At 40.9% G+C, this 22081-nt stretch overlaps 1 protein-coding gene and 1 non-coding gene across 6 annotated transcripts in view; one reads left to right on the top strand and one right to left on the bottom strand.

Moving 5' to 3' along the window:
- Positions 1-19001, bottom strand: part of St7 (suppression of tumorigenicity 7) — a 204132-nt gene extending 185131 nt beyond the window's left edge. For 3 of the 5 annotated variants that reach the window (XM_042695937.1, XM_042695939.1, XM_042695945.1), the window contains exon 1: positions 18692-18923. In XM_042695937.1, coding sequence (XP_042551871.1) covers positions 18692-18842 — 151 coding nt within the window. In that variant the 5' untranslated portion in view covers positions 18843-18923. Of the gene's footprint in view, positions 1-18691 lie in introns of all 5 variants that reach the window. The other 2 variants (XM_042695938.1, XM_042695940.1) reach the window with 1 other exon arrangement.
- LOC122121912 lies at positions 5527-5633 on the top strand. Its single transcript, XR_006150061.1, has one exon. It is a non-coding gene; the product is annotated as a U6 spliceosomal RNA (small nuclear RNA).
- Positions 19002-22081: the final 3080 nt, after the last annotated feature.

Below are 22081 nucleotides of genomic sequence, written 5' to 3'. Positions count from 1 at the left end.
GATAGTAACACTAGACTGTCCAAATTTGTCTCTAGTTATAATGACTTACAAAAGGCATACCTTTTTTCATGTTTGGCCTTGAATAATCTTGAAGTCTTGTAGGTTCTGTTAAGATCTGACATGGCATGCTTCTGAAATTATTACCTGACCCTGCAATTTTATAATTTTACTAATACTCCCTTCTATATTTCACCTAGACATAAGCCTCTCATCCAGCTCATTTAGCAAGTGAAAAGTTTATTTCTAGGCAAACAGACATCTGAGATCCAGATCCTAACAGAAAATAGTGGGGAAACCACTCAACTGCACTTAGCACTGGTGGTTTCCTTTTCCACTGTTTTTTGAAGGTAGACTGTAAATTGGGAAACATACTCTACAAATACACATATCTCCCTAATACTATACACATATCTCCATAATACTATACGTAGTTTGATTCATTTGTCTTCTAAAATGAAACACTTCTACATGTAAACACTTTGGATGAAGTTTTAGCTGTCATGAAACCTTTTCCCTCCCCTACATTTGCACCAGACATCATTTCAATCATTCCAATGGATTTTTAAGCCATTTCACTACTTCTGCTCTGAAGTAGTAAACAAACATCAATAGCTTCTGTGTTTTCTAATATCAACTTTAAAATGTTATATTCATTGATTGGGGAGGAAAAGAAGGCTTAGAGTCATACCACCACAAGCTACAACATGGAAAAAAAACCCTCATAGCCAGAGCTTTGAAGAATGTCTTTCAGAGGTATGACCTTTTCTTTCTAGGAAAGAGATAACGCTTTGAATTCTATGTTTAAAATTTTAAAAATTCTTACCATCAAAAAAAAGAAAGCCAACAATATGTCTCAGAGGGCGCTATCGGTGCTATAAGCAGGATAATATTACAGCTAACATTCCCTAAGCCTTCCAGGAGCACTGACTCACCATTGTGACAACACAAAGCCCCCCCATTTCCCAGGACCCTTAGCATAACCATAGTATACCCCTAATCTTCAAGTATATTTCCCTGTCCTCTTAAGTCACAGAAACTAAGAAGCTCACTTAATAAACTAGTTGTTTTAACTGCAGATACAAATGAAGATAAGGTAGGATATAAAACTAACCCTCAAGGAGACTATTAAACAAACTATGTGATGAAATACCAAAGGTCTTCTGCTTTGTGGTTGCTTGTATCAAGTTGCTTCTAACCCTATGTTTGTACAATACAATACCTACCAGCCCCATACAGGTAATTAAATTTAAATGATCTAAAATTAAATCTTTCAGAGCCAGGCATCGTGACACATTATAATGCCAGCGTGGAAAAGTGAGGCAGAAAAGACCCTAGTTTGAGCCCAGCCTGGGAGACATAATAAGCAGCTCTTTAAAACAAGGGGAAAAGAGAGGGGGGGGAGGGGAGAAGGGAAAGAAAAAACATAAGAGGGCTGGGAAGGTGGCTCAGTGGTAGAGCGCTTGCCTTGCATGCCTGAGGCCCTGGGTTCGATTCCTCAGCACCACATAAGCAAAAAGAAGAAAGCCGGAAGTGGCGCTGTGGCTCAAGTGGTAGAGCACTAGCCTTGAGCTGAAGAGCTGAGGGACAGTGCCCAGGCCCAGAATTCAGGCCCCATGACCAGACCCCCCCCCCCAAAAAAAAAAAAACGTAAGAAAGAAAGGGAAAAAGAAAAAAGGCATCAGTTACAAAGTTGTACCAGTCTAGAGAGTGGATATTGCAGAATAGTTCAATTACTAAAAAAATTACCCTAAGGTTTCCTGAGACTCTGTCCTGCCACCTCTTGAAGGGTTGTCCACACCAAAGACTTACAATTCTTTGGTGGCAGAAACAGAAAGTGTATATGCAGTCCACGTCCAAATTCTTCTCAACAACGAGCTTGAGAAAGAAAGTCCAAACACAAGCAACATTAAAAATATGAAAAAAACAAGCCAAGTGTCTGTGACTCTTGCCTGTAATCCTAGCTAATCAAGAAGCATGAAATCTCAGGATCAGAGTTTGAAGCCCCAGGCCCTGAGTTTGAGCCCTAGGACTCTCTCTCTCCTCTCTCTCTCTCTCTCTCTCTCTCTCTCTCTCTCTCTCTCTCTCTCTCTCTCTCACACACACACACACACACAGTAACTTTAATATTAGAGTAAGCTGTTTGTTAGTATTTACAGAATGCAGAAAGGATCAGTTTTCTTACAATAGCTCCTAAAAAAACAGTTCTACTAGATAATGTTGATCATTGAAATAACAATAGCAATGTAATTAACCTATCTCCTCTATCATCTATTTTTAAGGGCCAAGTTTTGTTTAATCAGTCAAAGAAGAATGCCCAGTGACTGTTACCACAGGGTAACAGGGCTCTTTGTAGTCTTTAGGGGGCACAAGGACATAGACATCTTACTTGTTCTTCCTAAATTCGAAGCTCTCCATCACTGGATATTTTTTTTCACAGCATTCATTATTCACATTCTTAGTGCACACTGGAATTGTGCCTGCGAAAGGACCAAGAAGGCTGGACTCTAAGCATCAAAGAGGCTTAGTATATAAATTATAGAAAAAGTACTTGATAAAAATGTAAACATATTTTTTGTATCTCAGCTTTAAGTTCAGGGTAGCGATTCTGTTTTAATACAATGAAAACCAGAATTTTCCAATTTGTAGTGCCTACATTTATTAATAGGCATACTAAGAGGAAGGCTATTTCATTCTCAAGTAATTTGGAAGACAGTGCGGCACAAGCATGCTTGAGTTCTACCCCTGTGTTACAACAGACTGACAGACCTTAAGTAGAGCGAGTGCATGATAAGCCAAGGTTTCAGTCTGTAAAATGGATGAGAGAAGTTCATCATGCAAACTGCTTAGCACATAGTAGAGGCACAGAGTATCTTGCTGAGGTTATTTTTGCCCTGCTGTTCCTCCTTCCTGGAACACTTTTCCTGATAGTGCACAGAGCCAGTTCCTTTTTCTCCTGTAGATCTTACTTCAGTGATGCTTCCTAACTGAGGTCTTCTCTACCCTTCCAAACTCTGTGTATGGCCTTGTTATTCTCTACCACAGCCCTACTTCATTCTTCCCTGTCACTTCTAACAAGCCATGAGGAATATATTAGCTCAGTGCATTATCAGGTTTTTTTTCCAATAGAACATAAGGCTTGTATATACTGCAATTTATATAACAGGGAAAAGTGTTCACTTATATTCCTCTTTTTTCTTTTAATGAAGTTACAGCTATGTAGATTATTATAAGCTTTTTAGTTTCTTTCACTATGTATACACACATCAAAAGCACACAAGACTAACTTCCTAGCAGAAGGGAATACTTATCACAAACAGAGCTAACCATGTAACAGAAGTAAAAGATATCACTGCTTCAAGCTTGATAGAAGAGAAAGGTTAGAAATTAACCATTTTCACTCTCTGCAGAGAAATCAATATCCAATCTCTCCCCCTCCAAAGACACAATATGCACACATGTGCATAGTTTTCTATTAATCAAGGAAAACCAGACATAGGAAGATATTCTCTGAAAGATGAGACAATGAAAAATTAGCAAAATATTTTTTCAGTTAAAAACAAAAGAGATGATAAAAACAGAAAAACATATAATCTCAAAAGAATTTTACGCTTAGAATCTGAATATGTTCTATTTTGTGTATGTGTGCTAGTCCTGGGGCTTGAACTCAGGGCCTGGGGATTGCTCTTGAGCTTTTTTACTCAAGACTACCATTCTACCACTTGAGCCACAGCTCCACTTCTGTCTTTTTGGTAGTTAATTGGAGATAAAAGACTCATGGACTTTCCTGTCTGGGCAAGATTTGAACTGTGATTTCTCAGATCTCAGCCTCCTGAATAGCTAGGTTACAGGTACGAGCTACCAATGCCCAGCTAAGTGCTATTTTTTTTAAAAAAGTGACAGAGGGCTGGGAAGTTGGCTCAGTGGTAGAGCGCTTGCCTTGCATGCCTGAGGCCCTGGGTTTGATTCCTCAGCACCACATAAGCAAAAAAAAAAAGCCGGAAGTGGTGCTGTGGCTCAAGTGGTAGAGCACTAGCCTTGAGCTGAAGAGCTGAGGGACAGTGCTCAGGCCCAGAGTTCAGGCCCCATGACCGGACCCAAAAAAAAAATAAAATAAAATAAAAAAATAAAAAAGTGACAGAATCTAAAGCTTCAATGGAAAATCTCTTAGTATATAAATGGTATCTCAGCTCCTGATGCTGGTGGCTTAAGCCTGTAATCATAGCATAAGTCAATACCACTATTCATTTCTCAAAAGTCAACAAATCATTTCGTTTTCCCCAAATAATATATGTAATCTTATGTAAGAGAGCCTCATAAACACATGGGCTAGCCCCATCTAGTGGCAAAGAGAATTACTTCCACATAAACATTAAAAGAAGTTCTAAACTATCTACCAAAATCCAAATCATGGACAGTTCTTGTTCAGGACCCAATTTTGCTAACAAATGTAACAGTATATGAATCTGAACCCAAATATTTCCAGGTAATCATTGAGATAATAGTTAAGATCGCATGGTGGTTAGGAAAGCAGATTGGGACATCTAAATTCCCTCTGAACCTCATGAATGCAAGTGAGTAAACATATTTGCACTGAGCCCCTACTCTGCCATAAGTGGGGCACAACTACAAATACTTACCTCATCTAATCCTCACAGCAACACAGTTAGGAAAAATACTAAACACACCCTTTGAGCAAGATGTTAAATAATTCATCTTAAGCAATACAGGCATTAAATAATGAGTCACCTCTCCACCTACCTATTACTAGGTCCTTGAAAAAAAAAGGGAGAATAAGAAAGTGATACAATAGTTGAAATGTACACAAATTCATTGGGCACTTAGTTTAGGCCACCTGCAACTAACTTAAACATGGACAAGAAGAACATGCTGCTAGATAACAGACACTCTCTTGGACTTTGAAATAAACACATGCTAGCTAAAGGGGGACATTGTCCATCTCAGTTCTGACCTGGTGAGGTGAGGTGATAGTACAGATTTTGGTATCAGACCTAAGAACAAACAAGGGCTAACAAACTGATACACTAAACACAGTCTCCTGTGTCAGAGAACAGTATTGGACCTAGGGATCCAAAGACATCCATGCAGACACATCTTGCTCTGAGCCTTCAGGTCCTAACTTGAATAACTTTCATCTAGTAGAGAAGTTTACAAACTGGGAGAGGCTGCTTAATCTATAATCTCTTTCAGAGAAAGAGAAAAGATTTCTCAGAAATGTTTTTATAAAAATAGTTTGTCTAGGGCTGGGAAGGTGGCTCAGTGGTAGAGCGCTTGCCTTGCATGCTCGAGGCCCTGGGTTCGATTCCTCAGCACCACATAAGAAAAAAGCCAGAAGTGGCGCTGTGGCTCAAGTGGTAGAGCGCTAGCCTTGAGCTGAAGAGCTGAGGGACAGTGCCCAGGCCCAGAGTTCAGGCCCACGACCGGACCCAAAAAAAAAAAATAGTTTGTCTAGTGAAATGTACAAGACACTATGTTGAAAACGAACTTTAAAAGTTGGGGGGGGGGGGGGTGTTCGCTTCAGCAGCACATATACTAAAATTGGAACGATACAGAGAAGATTAGCATGGCCCCTGCGCAAGGATGACACGCAAATTCGTGAAGCGTTCCATATTTTTTTACTTCATTGTTAGTGGGAATGTAAACTTGTTCAATCACTTTGGAAAGCAGTATGGAGGTTCCTCAAAAGACTTCACATAGAACTCCCCTATGACCCAGCAATCCCACTTTTGGGCATTTACCCAAATGTTTACAAACAAAACCACACTAAAGCTACCAGCACAACTATGTTTATTGCAGCATTATTTACCTTAGCTAAGATATGGAACCAACCCAGATGCCCCTCAGTAGATGAATGGATCAAGAAAATGTGGTATATATACACAATGGAATTCTATGCCTCCATCAGAAAGAATGACATTTCCACATTTGTTAGGAAATGGAAAGGCTTGGAAAAAATTATATTAAGTGAAGTAAGCCAGGCCCAAAGAAACATAGGTCCCATGGTTTCCCTTATTTACAATATCTAGTATATGTATGAGTCAAGCGGAAAAGGTCAGATAATGTGATGTTAGGAAAATGAACCCTTAAATATGTACTTTAATGTTTTTTTTTCTTTCATGCATGTGTTTCTAACGCATTTATAAGATTATTTCTTTGTTGCTTTGTATGTCCCTCCCCCACAGTGTAACCCCCGCTTTCACTATATTTGATGTCAGTATAACTTGTGGAGGAGATGGGGACAAACAAGTCGTTTAAGGATCCAGGTGGACCTGTTGCAACAATGAGAAGTACAAAATGTCATGTCAAAAACGAGCTTTACAATGTCGGGGGGGGGGGGGGGGGGGGGGGGGAGAAGGATTGGGTGGGGGGGAGGGGGGAGGCTGGGAAGGGAGGTGAAGGGTAAACAAAGGAGGAGGCTGCAATGCTTGGTAAGAAATGTATGCATTATCCTGCCCATGTAATTGTAACCCCTCTGTACAGTATGTTCTCAAATAAAATAAAATTAAATTAAACAAAAAAAGTTGGGGGGCAGGGAGGAGTTGGGGGGGTAGAGAGGGAAGGGATGCAGGGGGAAAACAAAGGAGGGAGTAACAATGCTTGATAGGAAATGTACTCATTACCTTACTCATGTAACTGTAACCCCTCTGTACAGTATCTTTATAAAAATGTAAAAAAAAAAAAAAGAACAAAAAAAATAGTTTGTCTGTTTCCTTTGTAAGAGACGCCTTTATGAGTTATTTAAACTTTCAAAATTTTTCTTCTATCTCTCTCTTCTGTCTGTTTCTCTCTCATATACACACACACATACATACACAAGAGACAGAGAGACAGATGGGGGAGAGAAAAATACAAAAATAGGAACTTGCTTTCAGAATGCTTTTTTCCCAGCAGACATTCTCTTCCAATAAGGTTCGATTCTTCAAGTCCTAACATATTCAAAGAATTAGATCAATTCTACTTTAAGAACTAGAGGACATCATGAATAGATAGTGGCACAGCTCAATGAGAGACGACAAGAGTTTTGAGCCCAAAGAAACCTCTATTGAAACTTAGACCTACAACAACTAAATAATGCATTATTTAGATTACATAAGAAGGAAGAAAAGGGAAAGTGATGGAGACACAATTATAAAACTAAGTCTCCTTCTTTCTCTTCCTCTTTCTAGTAATTCCATTCTGAAGCCACCCTTTGGGTCAGGTGAGGTAGGCTATCCATGCTGGGGTAGACACAGAGGGAGGGAATGGGGCAATATGGAGACCCAGAGTCCAGTGAAGAGAACATACACATGGGAGCAGCCCTGCCTAGAGTGTTAGAGCCCATGCAGAAGAAGGAGGGCATAACAATGGTGGACCACAAATGGCATCAGTTCTAGTGCTGTGAGAAATACATTCCTGAGCCCTCCAAATGGTAATATAGGGCAGGTTGCATTCTGCAGTCCAAAAATCATGAACTGAACTTCTCTGGGCCAAATTGTGTCAAAGACATGGGTTATATACAGATGGATTGAGCATGTGAGAAATCACATTAAGGATTATAGGAATTATATTTCTCATTTGTCAAAGAAAGAATAAGTATGGAGGGGAATAAAAATAGAATGATTCCTGGAGAAAAAGAAGCCAGTGTGAACTCATAATTTCAAGAAGGAGAGATAGTTAATGACTATAGATAAATTTTATTAACAGACCCATATATGTGAATATACATATATTGCCTCACTATACCCCTCTGAGGACTGGAAAAACAACTTCCAAATGGAAATGTAAATACTCTGTGTTGAGATCTTAGCTTTGCAATAAAACAAGGAGGAAAATGGGGATTCTAACTCAGTAGCTGATGCTTTCAATCATTGGCTGGTACTCTACCACCTGAGCCACACCTCCAACACCAATACTGAATATTGTAAGTAATCATTATCCTCAAAAAAAGATAGGAGCTGGGCACCAGTGGCACACACCTGTAACCCTAGCTACTCAGGAGGCTTAGGGTTGTGGTTCAAAGCCAGCCTAGGCAAGAAAGTCCATGAGACTCTTATGTCCAATTAACCATAGAAAACCGGAAGTGGTGCTGTGGCTCAAGCAGTAGAGCACTAGCCTTGAGCTGAAGAGCTGAGGGACAGCACCCAGGCCCAGAGTTCACGACCCATGACTGACAAAAAAAAAGATAGGGATATGTCAAATAAAAATTTAGATATTAGCTTGAAGGGATACTCACAAGCCAAGCCTGTCATAATTTAAGTTTCAAAGTGATAGTGATGGTAAGATGTTACAGTCCACTGAAAAGAACAGGAAACTATATAGTTTGCACTGACATAAAGGGCTAAATTAATATATTAAAATCTGATGAAAAAATTTAGAGTTTTAAAATTCTTCTCCAAAAGTATTTATAAACTCCTAAAGAAATAAAAATAACCTTATGGTAGAGAATCCTTTGGAAACAGCCTCAATTAGGTGATCAAATAAGATTCATCAACAGGACAAATGAAAATTAGGAGTCCTGTGGGATGACACAGTGAGAACAGCATATTTTCACTTCTCTGATATTCCAACCAAGGATGCATACATTATCTAACTTAATCATAAAGAAGGCAGATTCAACAACCAGCATGAATTCTTCAAAAATGTCAAGGTCATGAAAGTCAAAAAATAGATGGAAGGCAAAAATGGCAGGTAAAGGCAAGGTTTGATTGCAAACTACATTGCACTTCTCTACAAAGGAAATTATGACAACCACTGGTAATACTGTAATATGATCTGAGATTGACGTGGTAGTGGTTCTACTAATTTCTCATCAAGCAAATTAATTTCTCATTTTTGTAAATACGCTTTGATTACATAAGAGAACATCTTTATAGAAAACATACACTAAAAACTATTTCAGAGTACACAAGAACCACAACACAAGAAGCACAGAGAGGCTGAATGACAGTACCCAGTCCTGAGTTTAAGCCCCAGGAACAGCAAAAAAAAAAAAAGAATTAGGACTGAGAAAGGGACCCCCTACACACTATTAGTTGTTTCTCAGGACCAACAGCACATAGAAGACCTCAGTTTATATAAGAGAATTCAATGAGATAGGAAAAGAACCAGCACCTACTGAGGCCAGGAGTTGACATTCATGGATGCACCAAGATGCAGAATAAAAATTCTAGAATAAAATGGGAAGGTGTGCAGACAAGATAGGAGGATGATAAAATAAATGGCGTACTGTATAGTGATTATGTGGGCTCTCTGGGATGACAAAAATGTAGATGTAGTGGAATCATCTGGGTTCCATAAATAATATCAAAATTGAAGACTTTTTTTAGATAAGAATATGAGCAGCAGCTAGTTATATGACTTAAACCAGTAATACCAGCTCCTATTGATGCAGAGACCAAGAGAATTAAGGTTCCAGGATATCCTGGGTAAAAAGTTAGTAAGACCTTAATCTCAAGTAACAAGCCAAACATGATATTGCACACCTGTAATTCCAGCTATTTGGAAGGCTTAGGTAAGAGAATCCACACCCAACATCTAAACCTAGCCTGGGCAAAAACTTGAGCCCCAATCTGAAAAATATCTAGAGCAAAAAAAGGGGGGAGTGGAGACATATCTTAAATAGTAGAGCACCTGCCTAGCAAGCACAACACTTTGAATTCAAACTACAATACCTCCAAAAATAGAATATGAACATATGAGTGTAAATGAAAATGATGTTGTATACAGTAAAGACCACCCTGGAACATGGAGTATGAAGGAACGCACTATTCCTGAAGCTAACAGAGGTCCACTGAGCAAAAAGCAGAGGCCTGCTTCAACTAAAATTTGGTATCTCTACCTCATTTGCTGGGGAACCAAAAGATAATAAAGATTTGAAAGCAATACCCTGGTTCTAGGCCAGATTAGAGGCAGGAAGATCAGCTGGAAGATTACCATAATAAGATTATAAGGGATGAAATAAAGCTGTAGAAAGTGAAGGGACAGTACAATTTTTGACAAGATTTTCTAACTAATTACATGAAGGAAAGAACAGATGAAAATTATGAGCTTGGCATGTAAAATCCATAAGAAAACTGAGCTGCATCAGAAGGAAAAGAAGAGGTAAGCATCCTTCATTATCAACAAATTATTCTTTTTTGTTATTCTGCTCACAGCTTTATAAACAATCCTTTAATTACTGGTTTGGGTGTGTAATCTGTTTCCCGATAGGTCCTTCACAAATATAGTGGGGGTTTGGGAGGGAAAAACTGGGGAAAAAATGAGGGAAGGGGGTGACACTTTTCAAAGAGAAATGTACTCATCACATGACTTACGTAACTTCTCTGTATATCACCTTTACAATAATAAAAAAATTAAAAATAGAGTGCCACATTTTATCAGACATAATTAACCTTCATAATTCATACCTACGCATTTAATTTTCCCCCTTTTTCCTTATAAAAAATTCTAGTTAAAAACCTTTTCTAGAGTCTTACTGGTTAATTCTGTCTTTGATTTCTTACTCTGCCCTCTTAAGAAGCTGGATGTAAGATAAGGAAAGGAGGATGAGTTGGCACGAGCAAAGCTTTAATAAATTGGCGTCTCCAGGGAAAGGAGCTGTGAGGATATCAGAAAAGCTCACACCTGACGATTAGAAACAAACCTCTCCCTTGTCTGGTAAGAGGTACATTTTTCCAGCTACTCTGGCCAAGTCTTTCTGGCCTCTGGTCTCTCTTTGAAGATATCTGCCAAAAGCCTGACTCTACCTGTCTTACCAAAACCTGTGACTCAGTGAGCCACAAAGTGACTCGGTTTGGGGCACTAAAGGACTAACCTTCCTTGCTCACACCACGGTGGGATAAAATGCACTGATGTTGAAGCATGAAGTAAGTTACCAACCACTAGCTGCAGCAGTGAGCTACAGCTATCCATAATGTATTGCACATTGAGAATATGCTGGCACTGACGTGAGCTTTTATAATGTTGTCTGTGAGGTGCTTATTAGGATCAACCTGTTATAAATACAGTAACTAGTGTTAAGATCACAGAACTGTATGCTAAGAAACCCACGTTAACATTTTGCTAATATGTGCCACAGTGATTTTACTACAGGTTAGTCACAAAAACAAAGACTATTAGCAGAAAAGCCCAATTACGACCTGTCTAGCTACACCTGCAGACCTGCCCCTAGGACCCTGACCTGCACAGACCACCTGACCAAAGCCATTCCCTAAAGTCCCCAGTGAAAAAGGAAAAAGTAACCATGGTTCTTAATAGCAGGATCAGATGCAATGTGGTACAACTGGCACACTTACAGGCAAGAGTGAGCATTTATAGGTCACCACTGGGAAGAAGACATTACTGGCCTTTACGTGGCCAGAACAGAGTCAAAATTGTTATCATTTACTCATGCCAAAATATCCTTATCACTTGCCCATCTAAGTGAATATAGTATCAGAAAATTTGAGATGGGGGGGATAAAATGATAGAAACTCACGTAGAGCAAAAGAGAATCATTTAATATCTTGCAATATGATCATGAGTGGTTTGATTTACTAACAGTCATCTTATTTCTAAAATTAACACATGATATACTAATTTATTGGCTGACTAGAGAGTTGTACTATCCTGTTTTAGAAATGCTACATCCTACCATAAGAAATCAAAGATAGAAAGATGCTAAGCGAAATGACATGGGCACAAGATGTTTTTCTTTGTTTTTGTTGTTTTTAATGTACTTTTAATGTAATTTTCTTTTGTGTTTCCCCCCCTATGGTTTCTCCCATGTTGTTACTATATTTGATTTTGGTATTCTGGGTATTGTATATATATTTATCTGAATTAGGGAAGGGAAGGGAAACAACAAAATGGTGAGACAAAGGACAAAGGGGGAACCAATGAAACAATACTCACAAGATACTATGTTGGAAATGATCTGTACGACTTTTGGGGATGGGAAGGGAGGGAAAGAGGGAGAAAAATGAGGAAGGGAGTAACAAGTTCAACAAAAATGTACTCACTACCTTACTTATACAACTGTAACCCTTCTGTACATCACCTTGACAATAAAATTAAAATAAAAAAAAAGAAATCAAAGATAGAGGAGGACATAGTAGCTAACACATATAATCCCAACTGCTCAAGAGACAAAGGTGGGAAGTCAAAATTTAAGGCCAGCCCTAACAAAAAAATTAGAAATCATCTCAACAAAAAAATCTGGGTTATGGCAGTTCATACCTGTCATCTGAGCTATGAAGGAAGCATAAGTAGGAAGATCAAAGTTTATGCCAGTTCAGGAAAGAGAAGCGACTTTGTCTCAAACATAACCAAAGCAGTAGAGCACTAATGGCTCATACCTATAATGTTCCAACTTAAGAGGCTGAGATCACCACTTGAGGTCAACCCAGGCATAAAAGTCTAAAGAATTCCATCTCCAAAATAACCAGCAGAAACTCAAGCTAGAAGCATGAGAAAGTATTGTTGTTGCTTTTAAATTCTTTACTTCTTTCTTGGAATGGTGAGTCAATATGAGTGATTAGATTTACTGATTTTTTTTTCCCCAGCCCTGGGGCTTAAACTCTGGACCTGAGCTCTGTACCTGGGCTCATTTTTCTCAAGGCTAGCACTATACCGCACTTGAGCCATAGCGTCACTTCCAGCTTTTTCTGTGATTAATTGAAGAGTCTCATGACCTTTCCTGCAGGCTGGCTTCGAACCACAATCTTCATATCTCAGCCTCCTGAGTAGCTAGAATTTACTAAAATGCTTTAATTCTATTTTCAAACTTTTACTCAGTGATGACACAGATAAAATTGCAGTTCAGAGAAGAAATCTAGTTTCTATTTAAATCTATATTTAAAACCTATAATTTAACCCTCATGCTTCATGTTTCAAAATTCTTTCCTAAAATGAAACCATTATAAAAACAGGCAAATATTACATTTCTATAGCATAATACTTTTGGCTAAACAAAAAATTCTGTCTAAACCAAAATGTCAAAAAAAGATTTCATTTTGTTTTAAATAAAATGTCAATGATAGAAGACAATGGCATACACAAACATACACACACACACACACACACACACACTCACATACACACACACACACAAACATTCCTGTGGACAAAGCCAGCTCATACTGGTCCCTATTATATGACACTTTACAATTGTAAACAGATAACATAAAAAGAGAATCAACTGAATCAACAGGGTATAATAAACAGCAAAGCAGCAAAACAGCATTATTTTATTGGTTCTATTAGGAATATTCACCAAGCAGTAACTACCAAGTAAGTAGGGAAGAACAATTCGAAAGACAGGGAAATTTTGTTCTTACTCCTGAGGCAAGGAGAACAGAAATTGGAAAAGCGGTAAACTTTGAGCAGTTTACTAGTAATATGCCAAAATGACATTGCAACTGAATTAAAAACCAAACTCTAGATCACACATATGTCCAAACCCAAACATCATGTTGAAAGTGTACGTTATGCCTTCGTGTCTTTACTGCCATTGATGACACTGTTATACACTTTTATAATAACATAATAGGCCATGCTTAATGACCTAAGAGATTCCTTCAACATCAGTTCATTCTCTATAAGCTTATTCAAAACTTCTGAAAGACTAATACTCAAGATTTTTTATTACATTTGGAGATCCAAATCTACCTTGGGAACCAAAACTTAAGAGTTTTCCACAGATCGTATCTAGCACACAATTTCCCAGAATTCAGAGGTGGAAATAATACCGTCTCAGATAAATGCTATCTTATTTTGCTAAGGTATTTAGTAACTGCAATTAAACAGTGATTGCTCTGGCCTTGACCATAGCCAACAAATACTTGAGAGCTAACTGGATCTGTCAGTTTCTTATTTTAGCACAGTAGGTAGTACAGGAATGCCTGCTATATTTAAATGGTGGGTAAGAGTAACACATGAGCAACTATCCTCCTCCATTGTAACAACAAAATAAGACAGGCAGGGTGCAGCAGTTCCTCTCAGTAATCCCAGCTACTTGATAGGCAGAGATCAGCAGCATTACAGATTAAGGCACTAAATGATAAAGATAGTGCTAATCCCCACCCCGCCCAAGCCCAATTGGTAAATTGATTGTGGTAGTGAATGCCTATGGTCCCAGCTATGAGGTCCCAGCAGATACATTTTTAGCCCATGATGGGGCCCGGGCAAAAATACATAATCCTACCCAAATAATAACTAAAGCAAAAAGGGGTAGAAGCATGCCTCAAGTGTTAGAGCAACTGCCTAGCAGGCACAAGTTCCTGAGTTCAAACCCCAGTATCACCCTCATGAAAAAAATATATATTATTACATATTTTCTATCTTCTAGAAAGTAGATATCTTTAAACTGGCATCACAAACACAATAATAAGGATGAAAGGAAATATTATTTCATATGTATAACAAATATCTAGTATGGTGGCCCCAATAATCAATAACCTTTATCTTGGGTAAGTGATCCAATTATATTTTTTAACCTGTCATTTCACTGTAAGAGCCAAGTCTATAATACAAGCCTCTAAAGAAAGCAAGCTACTATAATGCTTTGGATTTAAATTGTATTTTATGGTCAGCCATACTTTCTCAGCCAGGCATAGAGGTGAATACTTGTAATTGCAGCACTCAGGATATAGGGCAGGATCATTTCTCAAGGACAAAAGGAAAACAAAAAACAAAAGCACTTTCTTATTCATAGTACCCTCTCTTATTTCTTTCTAGTTCAGAGATCCATTTTATCACCACAATGGAAAGAAACTACTTCAACCACTTATATATTCATACAGTGCCTGAGGATGGCCTATTAAAGGTGTAGATGTACATATCCTAAAAGTAGTGACATTTGCCCACATGCATACTTCTAATTGCACATCTAGACAGCAGTTCTGACCTTCCCCCTAGTGATGTTTACAGCACATTACACAGCCTTCTTAGTGTTTCCTGGGGAATTTGTATTAGTTCCTCCTCTGGCAATCACTTCCTGTCACTATTCTTTTTCCCTTGCCTTCGAACTTTTGCCAGATTACCTCAGGAGAATCCTCTAAGTTTCAGACATAAGAAAAAAACAGCAAACCCAGTCTTGAATGCTAAGTACTAACAATACTCCCTCCAAATTAATAGAAAGAAAAATCTTTAAGGGTAAGTAAAATAAGAGAAAGACCACAGTGTTGGAAAGCCCTGAAGACAACCAATTTGAGTTATGCATCATGTTATCATGTGCCACTACTGAGGGCAAACACATACAGGATGGAAATACAAACATTAAAAAGCTAGCCCTTACTCTCGCACTCTTCAGAGCACACTAGGGAAAGTATTTTCCAAAAGTTTAAAGGTTATCATCCTCATTCACAAATATAGCAGCTTCCCCATTAAAATGTACTTTAATACAGGAATTTGTGGCTCACACCTATAATCCCAGTTACTCAGGAGGCTGAGATCTGAGGACCACAGTTCAAAGCCAACCCAGGCAGATTCTATTTCCAGTTTTATTTTGAACTACCTTTATTCCACATGTACTCAAAACATTAAGAGATACAGATTCAAGCATTCTTACTGGGAAAAGTACACATGATACAAGAGATATAAAAGGTATGGCTGAGCATTAAGGTCCTCACATGATTCATGATTCTCTGAATCTAACCTCACATGATTCATGATTCTCTGAATCTAACCTACACTTTTGCATATTTGTGCCTCTGTATAGATCTACTCTTCAGCACCTAAAAGTCAGAATGAGAATTCTCACTCTCTGCAGCTCAATTCAAAGTACATTCCCATCCACTTTCTACACTCCACTTCCATTATTGGAAGATGTATTCATATTACAAAACCCCTTAAGCCTGAGTCTTACAAATTTGTACATCTTTCTCATATCACCTGTCACAATGCCCTAAGCAAATGGAAGGATTCAAGAAAAAAACTTAAAGTCAACTTAAGTACATTTATCACATAACACAATCAAATGAAGTTAAATAAAACACTTATTCGAATATCGACAAGAATATCGAAAAGAACATACCAAGGAGTTATCCAAAAGCAACACAGAATATTTTTTCACCAGATTCTGGTTCCCATAGGTGTGGGGGATGGGGTATTATGAACAGAATCCTAGGCCCCTGGCTACCTCACAGGGTGGCCTGAGCCACTTGCAGCTCCCATAAAAGCATGTAGACTCAACAGCTTTTCCAGGGACATACATGCTTCATCACAGAAAGCACACACATCTCCCACAGGGCTAAAGAACACAGCTAGTTCCAGTAAAGTCCTTTTCCATCTCCCTACAAGGAGGGCCATTCTTGTTTCACCTCCGGGGATGCTACCAAATAAATCATTTCTCTGAGTCTTCACCCACAATAAATTATAGGGCACTTGTTTCCAAGGGATAGAGAATTGGCAAGGACAAGAGGGAATTGACAGGCAATGTTTTGGCAGACTTCCTAGTAGAACTTCTCACTTTTACTTTTAAAAAGAAAAGGATTCCAATGTCTGCCTTAATTTCACAAACTGGATGCCAAAGTTTCCCTTCCTCCACTACACTCTTTATAGTTAAGAGCAGAGAGGACAGCACTCTTCATGTGCTATTCCTTTCTAAGATGCTCAGAAAGCCACATAAAAAGCAGAAGTGGAACATCATTGGGGAAGGAACCTCAGGCTCACCTTGATAGCCTGTTCATCTTCAAACCATCTTATTTCTTAAGACGCCAAGTGAGAAATAGTCCTAAACAAACTGACAATGCTATCTGTGAGAAATGCTAGATTTAATGCTGTGAAGAAGATCTAACACTTTCCTTTAAAAACTAGACCTTTTCCTAATAAAGTATTATGCTTCCTGCCAGTTCTGGTATGTGGCCGATGTGTTCATATGTGTAACATGTATACAGATGATTAACTTATTTTAATTACTTATGGTATACAGACACAAATCCTGAAATAAAAATTGTAAATGTGTAGTAGTGAGAAACAGCCACAAATTTTTAAATCATACAATTAAGTTTCTGTGAGAAAAAAAATCCAATGTACTTACATACATATACATATTCAAACTAATTTTTAAATATTTATTTGTTTATGGTACTAGTGTTTGAACTCAAGGCCTTATACTTGGTAGGCAGGCTCTCAGACAAAGTCTTAGTCGTATGGGACTTTAGGAGTAGACAAGTATTGTAAGGATCTAGTTGACTGAAGCAGAAAAGACAATGGAATGATAAGCTGCTACCCCACCCTAGAACATGAAAAGCCAGAAAGCCAGGGTCTCTGGAATGACTGGATACAAAAGAGCTGAGCAGTGATCATTCCAATGAAATCGTTAGGAAGCTGGAAACCTGTCTCCTACGTTTACTATCCCAGAGATAGTACCAAACAAATGTGAATGAAGTTTAAGTAAGAAAGCAGTTCAAATTAATTAAAGTGATTAACTTTAATATCTTAAAGCACAAGATGAGAGCATTTTAGCAAGTGTTCTAAAAAGTGTTTCTTTACAGTTGTGCCACAGGAAAACCCATTTCCAGCCCCGGTTTCTCGGTGTGTGCAAATGACACCCTGCGAAACGTACATGCACATGCAAATATGAATATGCATATTTCTCTCTCCTCCCTCTATGTATGTATTGTATACTATAATATATATTATATCGCATAATATATCGCGTGATATCCATTATATATTATATAATTGTTATGCATATGTAGTATTATACTTTTATTATTGTAATTATTATATATCATTCAATACAGAATTCAGGACTCGAAGGATTTCCCAGATGACTGAGAAATGATTTTTTCAACTCTCTGCATTATATGTATGTATGGAGATATCACAATGGAACCGTTCTGTTCGAGACGCTCATTAAAATTGTTAAAAGGTCCGAGTACCTCGAATCTACAATTATTTGCACACTTGGAGGACGGCAGCCTTTCCTTGGAAATGGTGTGATGGGGCTGGAGGGAAGCGCTGGCGGGGGATGTCTCTGGGCGCTGGGCCCCTGTGGATGACGGGGGGGGGGGGGGGGGGGGGGCCGAGCTGACTGCCTTCCGACACGGGGGCTTCGGCCCACCCCGCTTAGCCCACCCCGCTTTCAGGGCACAGGGAGCCCAGCAGAGGTCGTTTAACACTCCCAGGACCCCCGGAATTCCCGGTCGCCCTCCTCGCCCGTCCCTGACCCGCCGCGCCCGGAGACCTGCGCGCCCCGGAGCTCCCGCGCACCTGCGGGGTGCCCGCTCGGGGTCGGCGCCGCACGGGGCGCCTGCGGGGGTCCCCGCCGGACCGCGCCGGGGCGGGGCGGGGCGGGGCGGGGAGGCGCGCCGCCCGCCCGCTCGCTCGCGGACGTTGAAGGGATAGAGGAGGGTCCGTCTCAGGCGCCCTCGGGGCTCAGCGCCGAGGCCCCCCGAGGTCTCCTCCGTTCCCATCGCCCTTTCCTCCTCCAGCCCCCGCGCCCCGAGGAGGCCCGCCGGTGGGGCGACCCCGGCGCCGCGCGGAGGGGACGCGGCTTCTCCTCAGCCACCACCTGAGGCGCCGCGTCGGCGCGGGTGGCGGCGGGCGCCCGCGGGCTCCGGCGCGTCCCCGAGCGCGCCCGCGCAGCCGCGCGCCCGCGCGCCCGCCCCCGCCGGCCGCGCGCCCGCGCGAGTTTGCACTAACTTTCCGGAGCTGGGGGGTGGGGGGGAGGGGCGGGCGCGGGGCCCCGCGGCGGGGGCCCGGGCCTTACCTGTGCTCAGATTGTCGTTGATTTTCAAGGGCACCCGCAGGACGTAGACCAGGAAGAGCACGAGGAAGAACCACACGGTCCACAGATAAGTCCACGACCAAACTATGCAGGACTTGAGCAGCTCCAGAAAGCCCGTGGCCGCTTCAGCCATTTTCCGGCGCTGCTCTCTGCTGCCGCGGCTCCCCGTGTCTGCCGGGATGATTCACCGGCCCGGAGGCGCCGCTCGCGCCGCCTGCCGCCGCCCGAGCGCCCCCGAGTGCGCCCGCCGCCGCCGGGGACGCGGGCGCGGCGGGAGAGCTCGCGGGCCGCGGCGCGCGCAGCCCGCCCCGGACGGACGGACGCACGGACGGACGGACGGCCCGTCTCGGTGCTGGCTCTCGGGAGGCCCCCACCAGCGGCTTTCGTGGCCTGATCACGTGGGCTCGGCCCCTTCTCGATCGGCTGCCTTTTATATTTATTATACTAGCAGCGGGAGGGACGGGCCAGGTGGCCGGCCGGGAGCTCGTGACGGACTGGGGGACACCTCGGGCCCAGGGTGTACTGGCCAGCCTGGCGTGGTGGAAGGCTTGGTGGACTCTCCGTCCTGGCCCCAGTGCCTACGATCAGCCCGATCCTCTGAGGAGGGAAACTGAGGCAGGCGGCGCTGCCCTGTGTGCCGTAGCCTCAAAAGTCATCCTTGCAACTATGGGTTTCTCTATGCTCTGCGGCCCCCCCCCCCCCCCGCCTCCCCCTCCTCCTCCTGTCACCATCGGTAGTCCTGCAGGTAAATCAAGATTTAGTGAGATTTGGGTTGCAGAAGTTATTTACCCTTGTTCTGTCTCTCCCCCTTCCCCTCCCCTCCCTTTGGGTTGCCCAAAGAAATATGTGTGTTTATCCCCCAGGTTTTCCAGCTATCACTGGTTTCAGTCTCAGCTTCTTTTTTGTTTTTAATTTGAATGAGATGATCTGGGCTTGTTCTGTACCTGCTACCTTAAACAAAAAATGAAGAGCATTTTTTGTTGTGGTGGTTGCTGGTATGCTGGCTAAGACGTGTTTCTTTTCTAATTGAGTTTATCAAAGGACATTTTGAGGTTTCCTGTCGGTAAATTATTTAGGTTAATGTGTGCGATGTTAAAGAAGCCAGTGGCTCAGGCCTGTAATTGGCTTAGCCACTCAGGAGGCTGAGATCTGAGGATCGCGGTTTGAAGCCAGCCGGGGCAGGAAAGTCCTTGAGACTCTTATCTCCAGTAAACTACTCAGCAAAAGCTGGAAGTGTGTAACAAGTGGTAGAGCCCTAGCCTTAAGCACAAAAGAGGCTCAGGGAGAGCACCCAGGGCTCCTTAGGACAGGCAAAAAAGTAGGGGAAGGGGGAGGAGAGGTTGTTTCCATACAACCAGAACTATATTTAGATTTCTGACCATTTGGGCAGAACGTTGTTAAAATTTTATTTTCCTTATGTTGGAGATCAGAACGCAATGCTCCCAAAGTATGGCACTTTAGCTGCCTCGCTGATCTGAGTACTGTGAGCAGAAGGAAAGTAGAAATGCCTCAGAAGCAAGGTTTTCCTGATAATCTCCCATCCTTTTGCCTTCACACTTTTTTTTCCACCAAAACTAAGTTATAGAGACAAGAATTTCTCTTCCCCAAGGGATGTCATACAAAGTAAACTACCCTCCCTCAAAGCAAGCCATAATACTTAACGAAGTCAATCTCTCTTCCCTCTTCTCCCTTGAAGACCGTCCTTGTAAATCCCTCCGGGAACCTCCAAGCAAAGGAATGCTACTCAGAGACGCCACTAAGAATCTAAACCCAGGCCTTTCTGAGTTGATTAGCTCTTTACCATTAGAACGTAGTCTTATCCAATCACATTTCTACCCTGTTGTCCATTCTTCTCTGGGTCTTTGAATTTTTATTTCTGAAGACTCTTATGTAAACTTTCATTAAACACATTTGTTATGTTTTTTTCTTGTCAACCTTGAAGGTGTTGGCTGTGGTCCTTCAAGATGGGTGAGGAAAAGTATTATACTTCTTCAATCTCCCTCCTCCCCTAGACAAACACATTTGTAATTTTCTCTATAATAAAATAAGCTAATTTCACTTTTATATGCGGGACCTGTTCATAGCATATGTAACAGAACTAGTATTGCATTTTCATTCATTTCATCCTTACTTTCAGCCACTGTCTGCCTCACACATTTGCTCCACTATAGTGACATACAGGCCAGAATAAGAGAAGTTGACTTACTCACACTTTTCTCATAGTTACTGATGGCAGCACACTGCCAAATGCTTTTTCTATCAAATTCTAGTCTATAGTCACAGAACAATAAAACAACAAGAGGATATTTTATAACCCACCAGAATCTCTGTAATTCACAGAACTGGGATATTGTATGCTTAATTAAAGCAAATTAAATTAACAAAGGCCTGGTATTTTTGCTGTCAACCACCTTAGGAAAGGGACATGAATATGACTTGATTGAACCACAATTTTGTAATTGTCTACTGTTTTACTTCAGCATCAGCCCTATTTTGCTTACCTTTGCCTCTCACTAGTGCATACTAAGGGATGAGGGTAAATATTAAAGACAAGTCTGTGAATCAAAAGAATGACCAGCTGGGCACTGGTGGCTCACACCTGTAATCCTAGCTACTCAGGAGGCTGAGATCTGAGGATCATGGTTCAAAGCCAGCCCAAGGAGAAACATCGGTGAGACTCTTATCTCCAATAAACCACTAGAAAACCAGAAGTGGTGCTGTGGCTCAAGCAGTATAACACTCACCTCAAGTTGATGAGCACAGGGACTGCACCCCAGAGTTAGCCTCATTACCAACAAAAAAAAAGGGGGGGAGAGGGGGAATGACCACATGAGCTCTACTTCAGTATGAATAGCAGCTACTTCAGTATGATTGGAGTTCAAGCTGTATACAGAGCAGTATGGAGACAAAGGCCAAAATGTGATTTTGAAGTGTCTTATAGACATGCTAATGTTATTTGGCATCACCTGTACTAATAAGAGATGACAACCACACACACTTGGGACAGTGTGGATTTAAGAAATATTTAGAGCCAGATACCTGTGGCTCAGGCTACGATTGGGAAGACATGGTTCACGTCATTAGGGATAGTTATTTATGTCCGATATTACTCATGAACATAGGACATTGACCAGTGAATTTGAAAATCCAACTAGTGAACACAAATGAAATTTTCTTTGTAAGTGAAAATTAAAACTGAAAACCAATAATTCTTGTGTTTAAATCTCAGCTGAGATTTAAAAATCATTTATAAAAAGATTCCTAAACTTAAAATAAATATAAAACTAAAGATTACTATTGTATATATGCTCCCAAATATCATTTATAAATCAAGAAACAAAAGAAAGTTTGAAGAATTGAACACATGCAAAT

Source organism: Dipodomys spectabilis, unplaced genomic scaffold, assembly GCF_019054845.1.
Source record: "Dipodomys spectabilis isolate Male_0828 unplaced genomic scaffold, ASM1905484v1 ptg000197l, whole genome shotgun sequence".
NCBI lineage: Eukaryota > Metazoa > Chordata > Mammalia > Rodentia > Heteromyidae > Dipodomys > Dipodomys spectabilis.
This window is presented reverse-complemented; position numbering and strand designations above follow the sequence as displayed.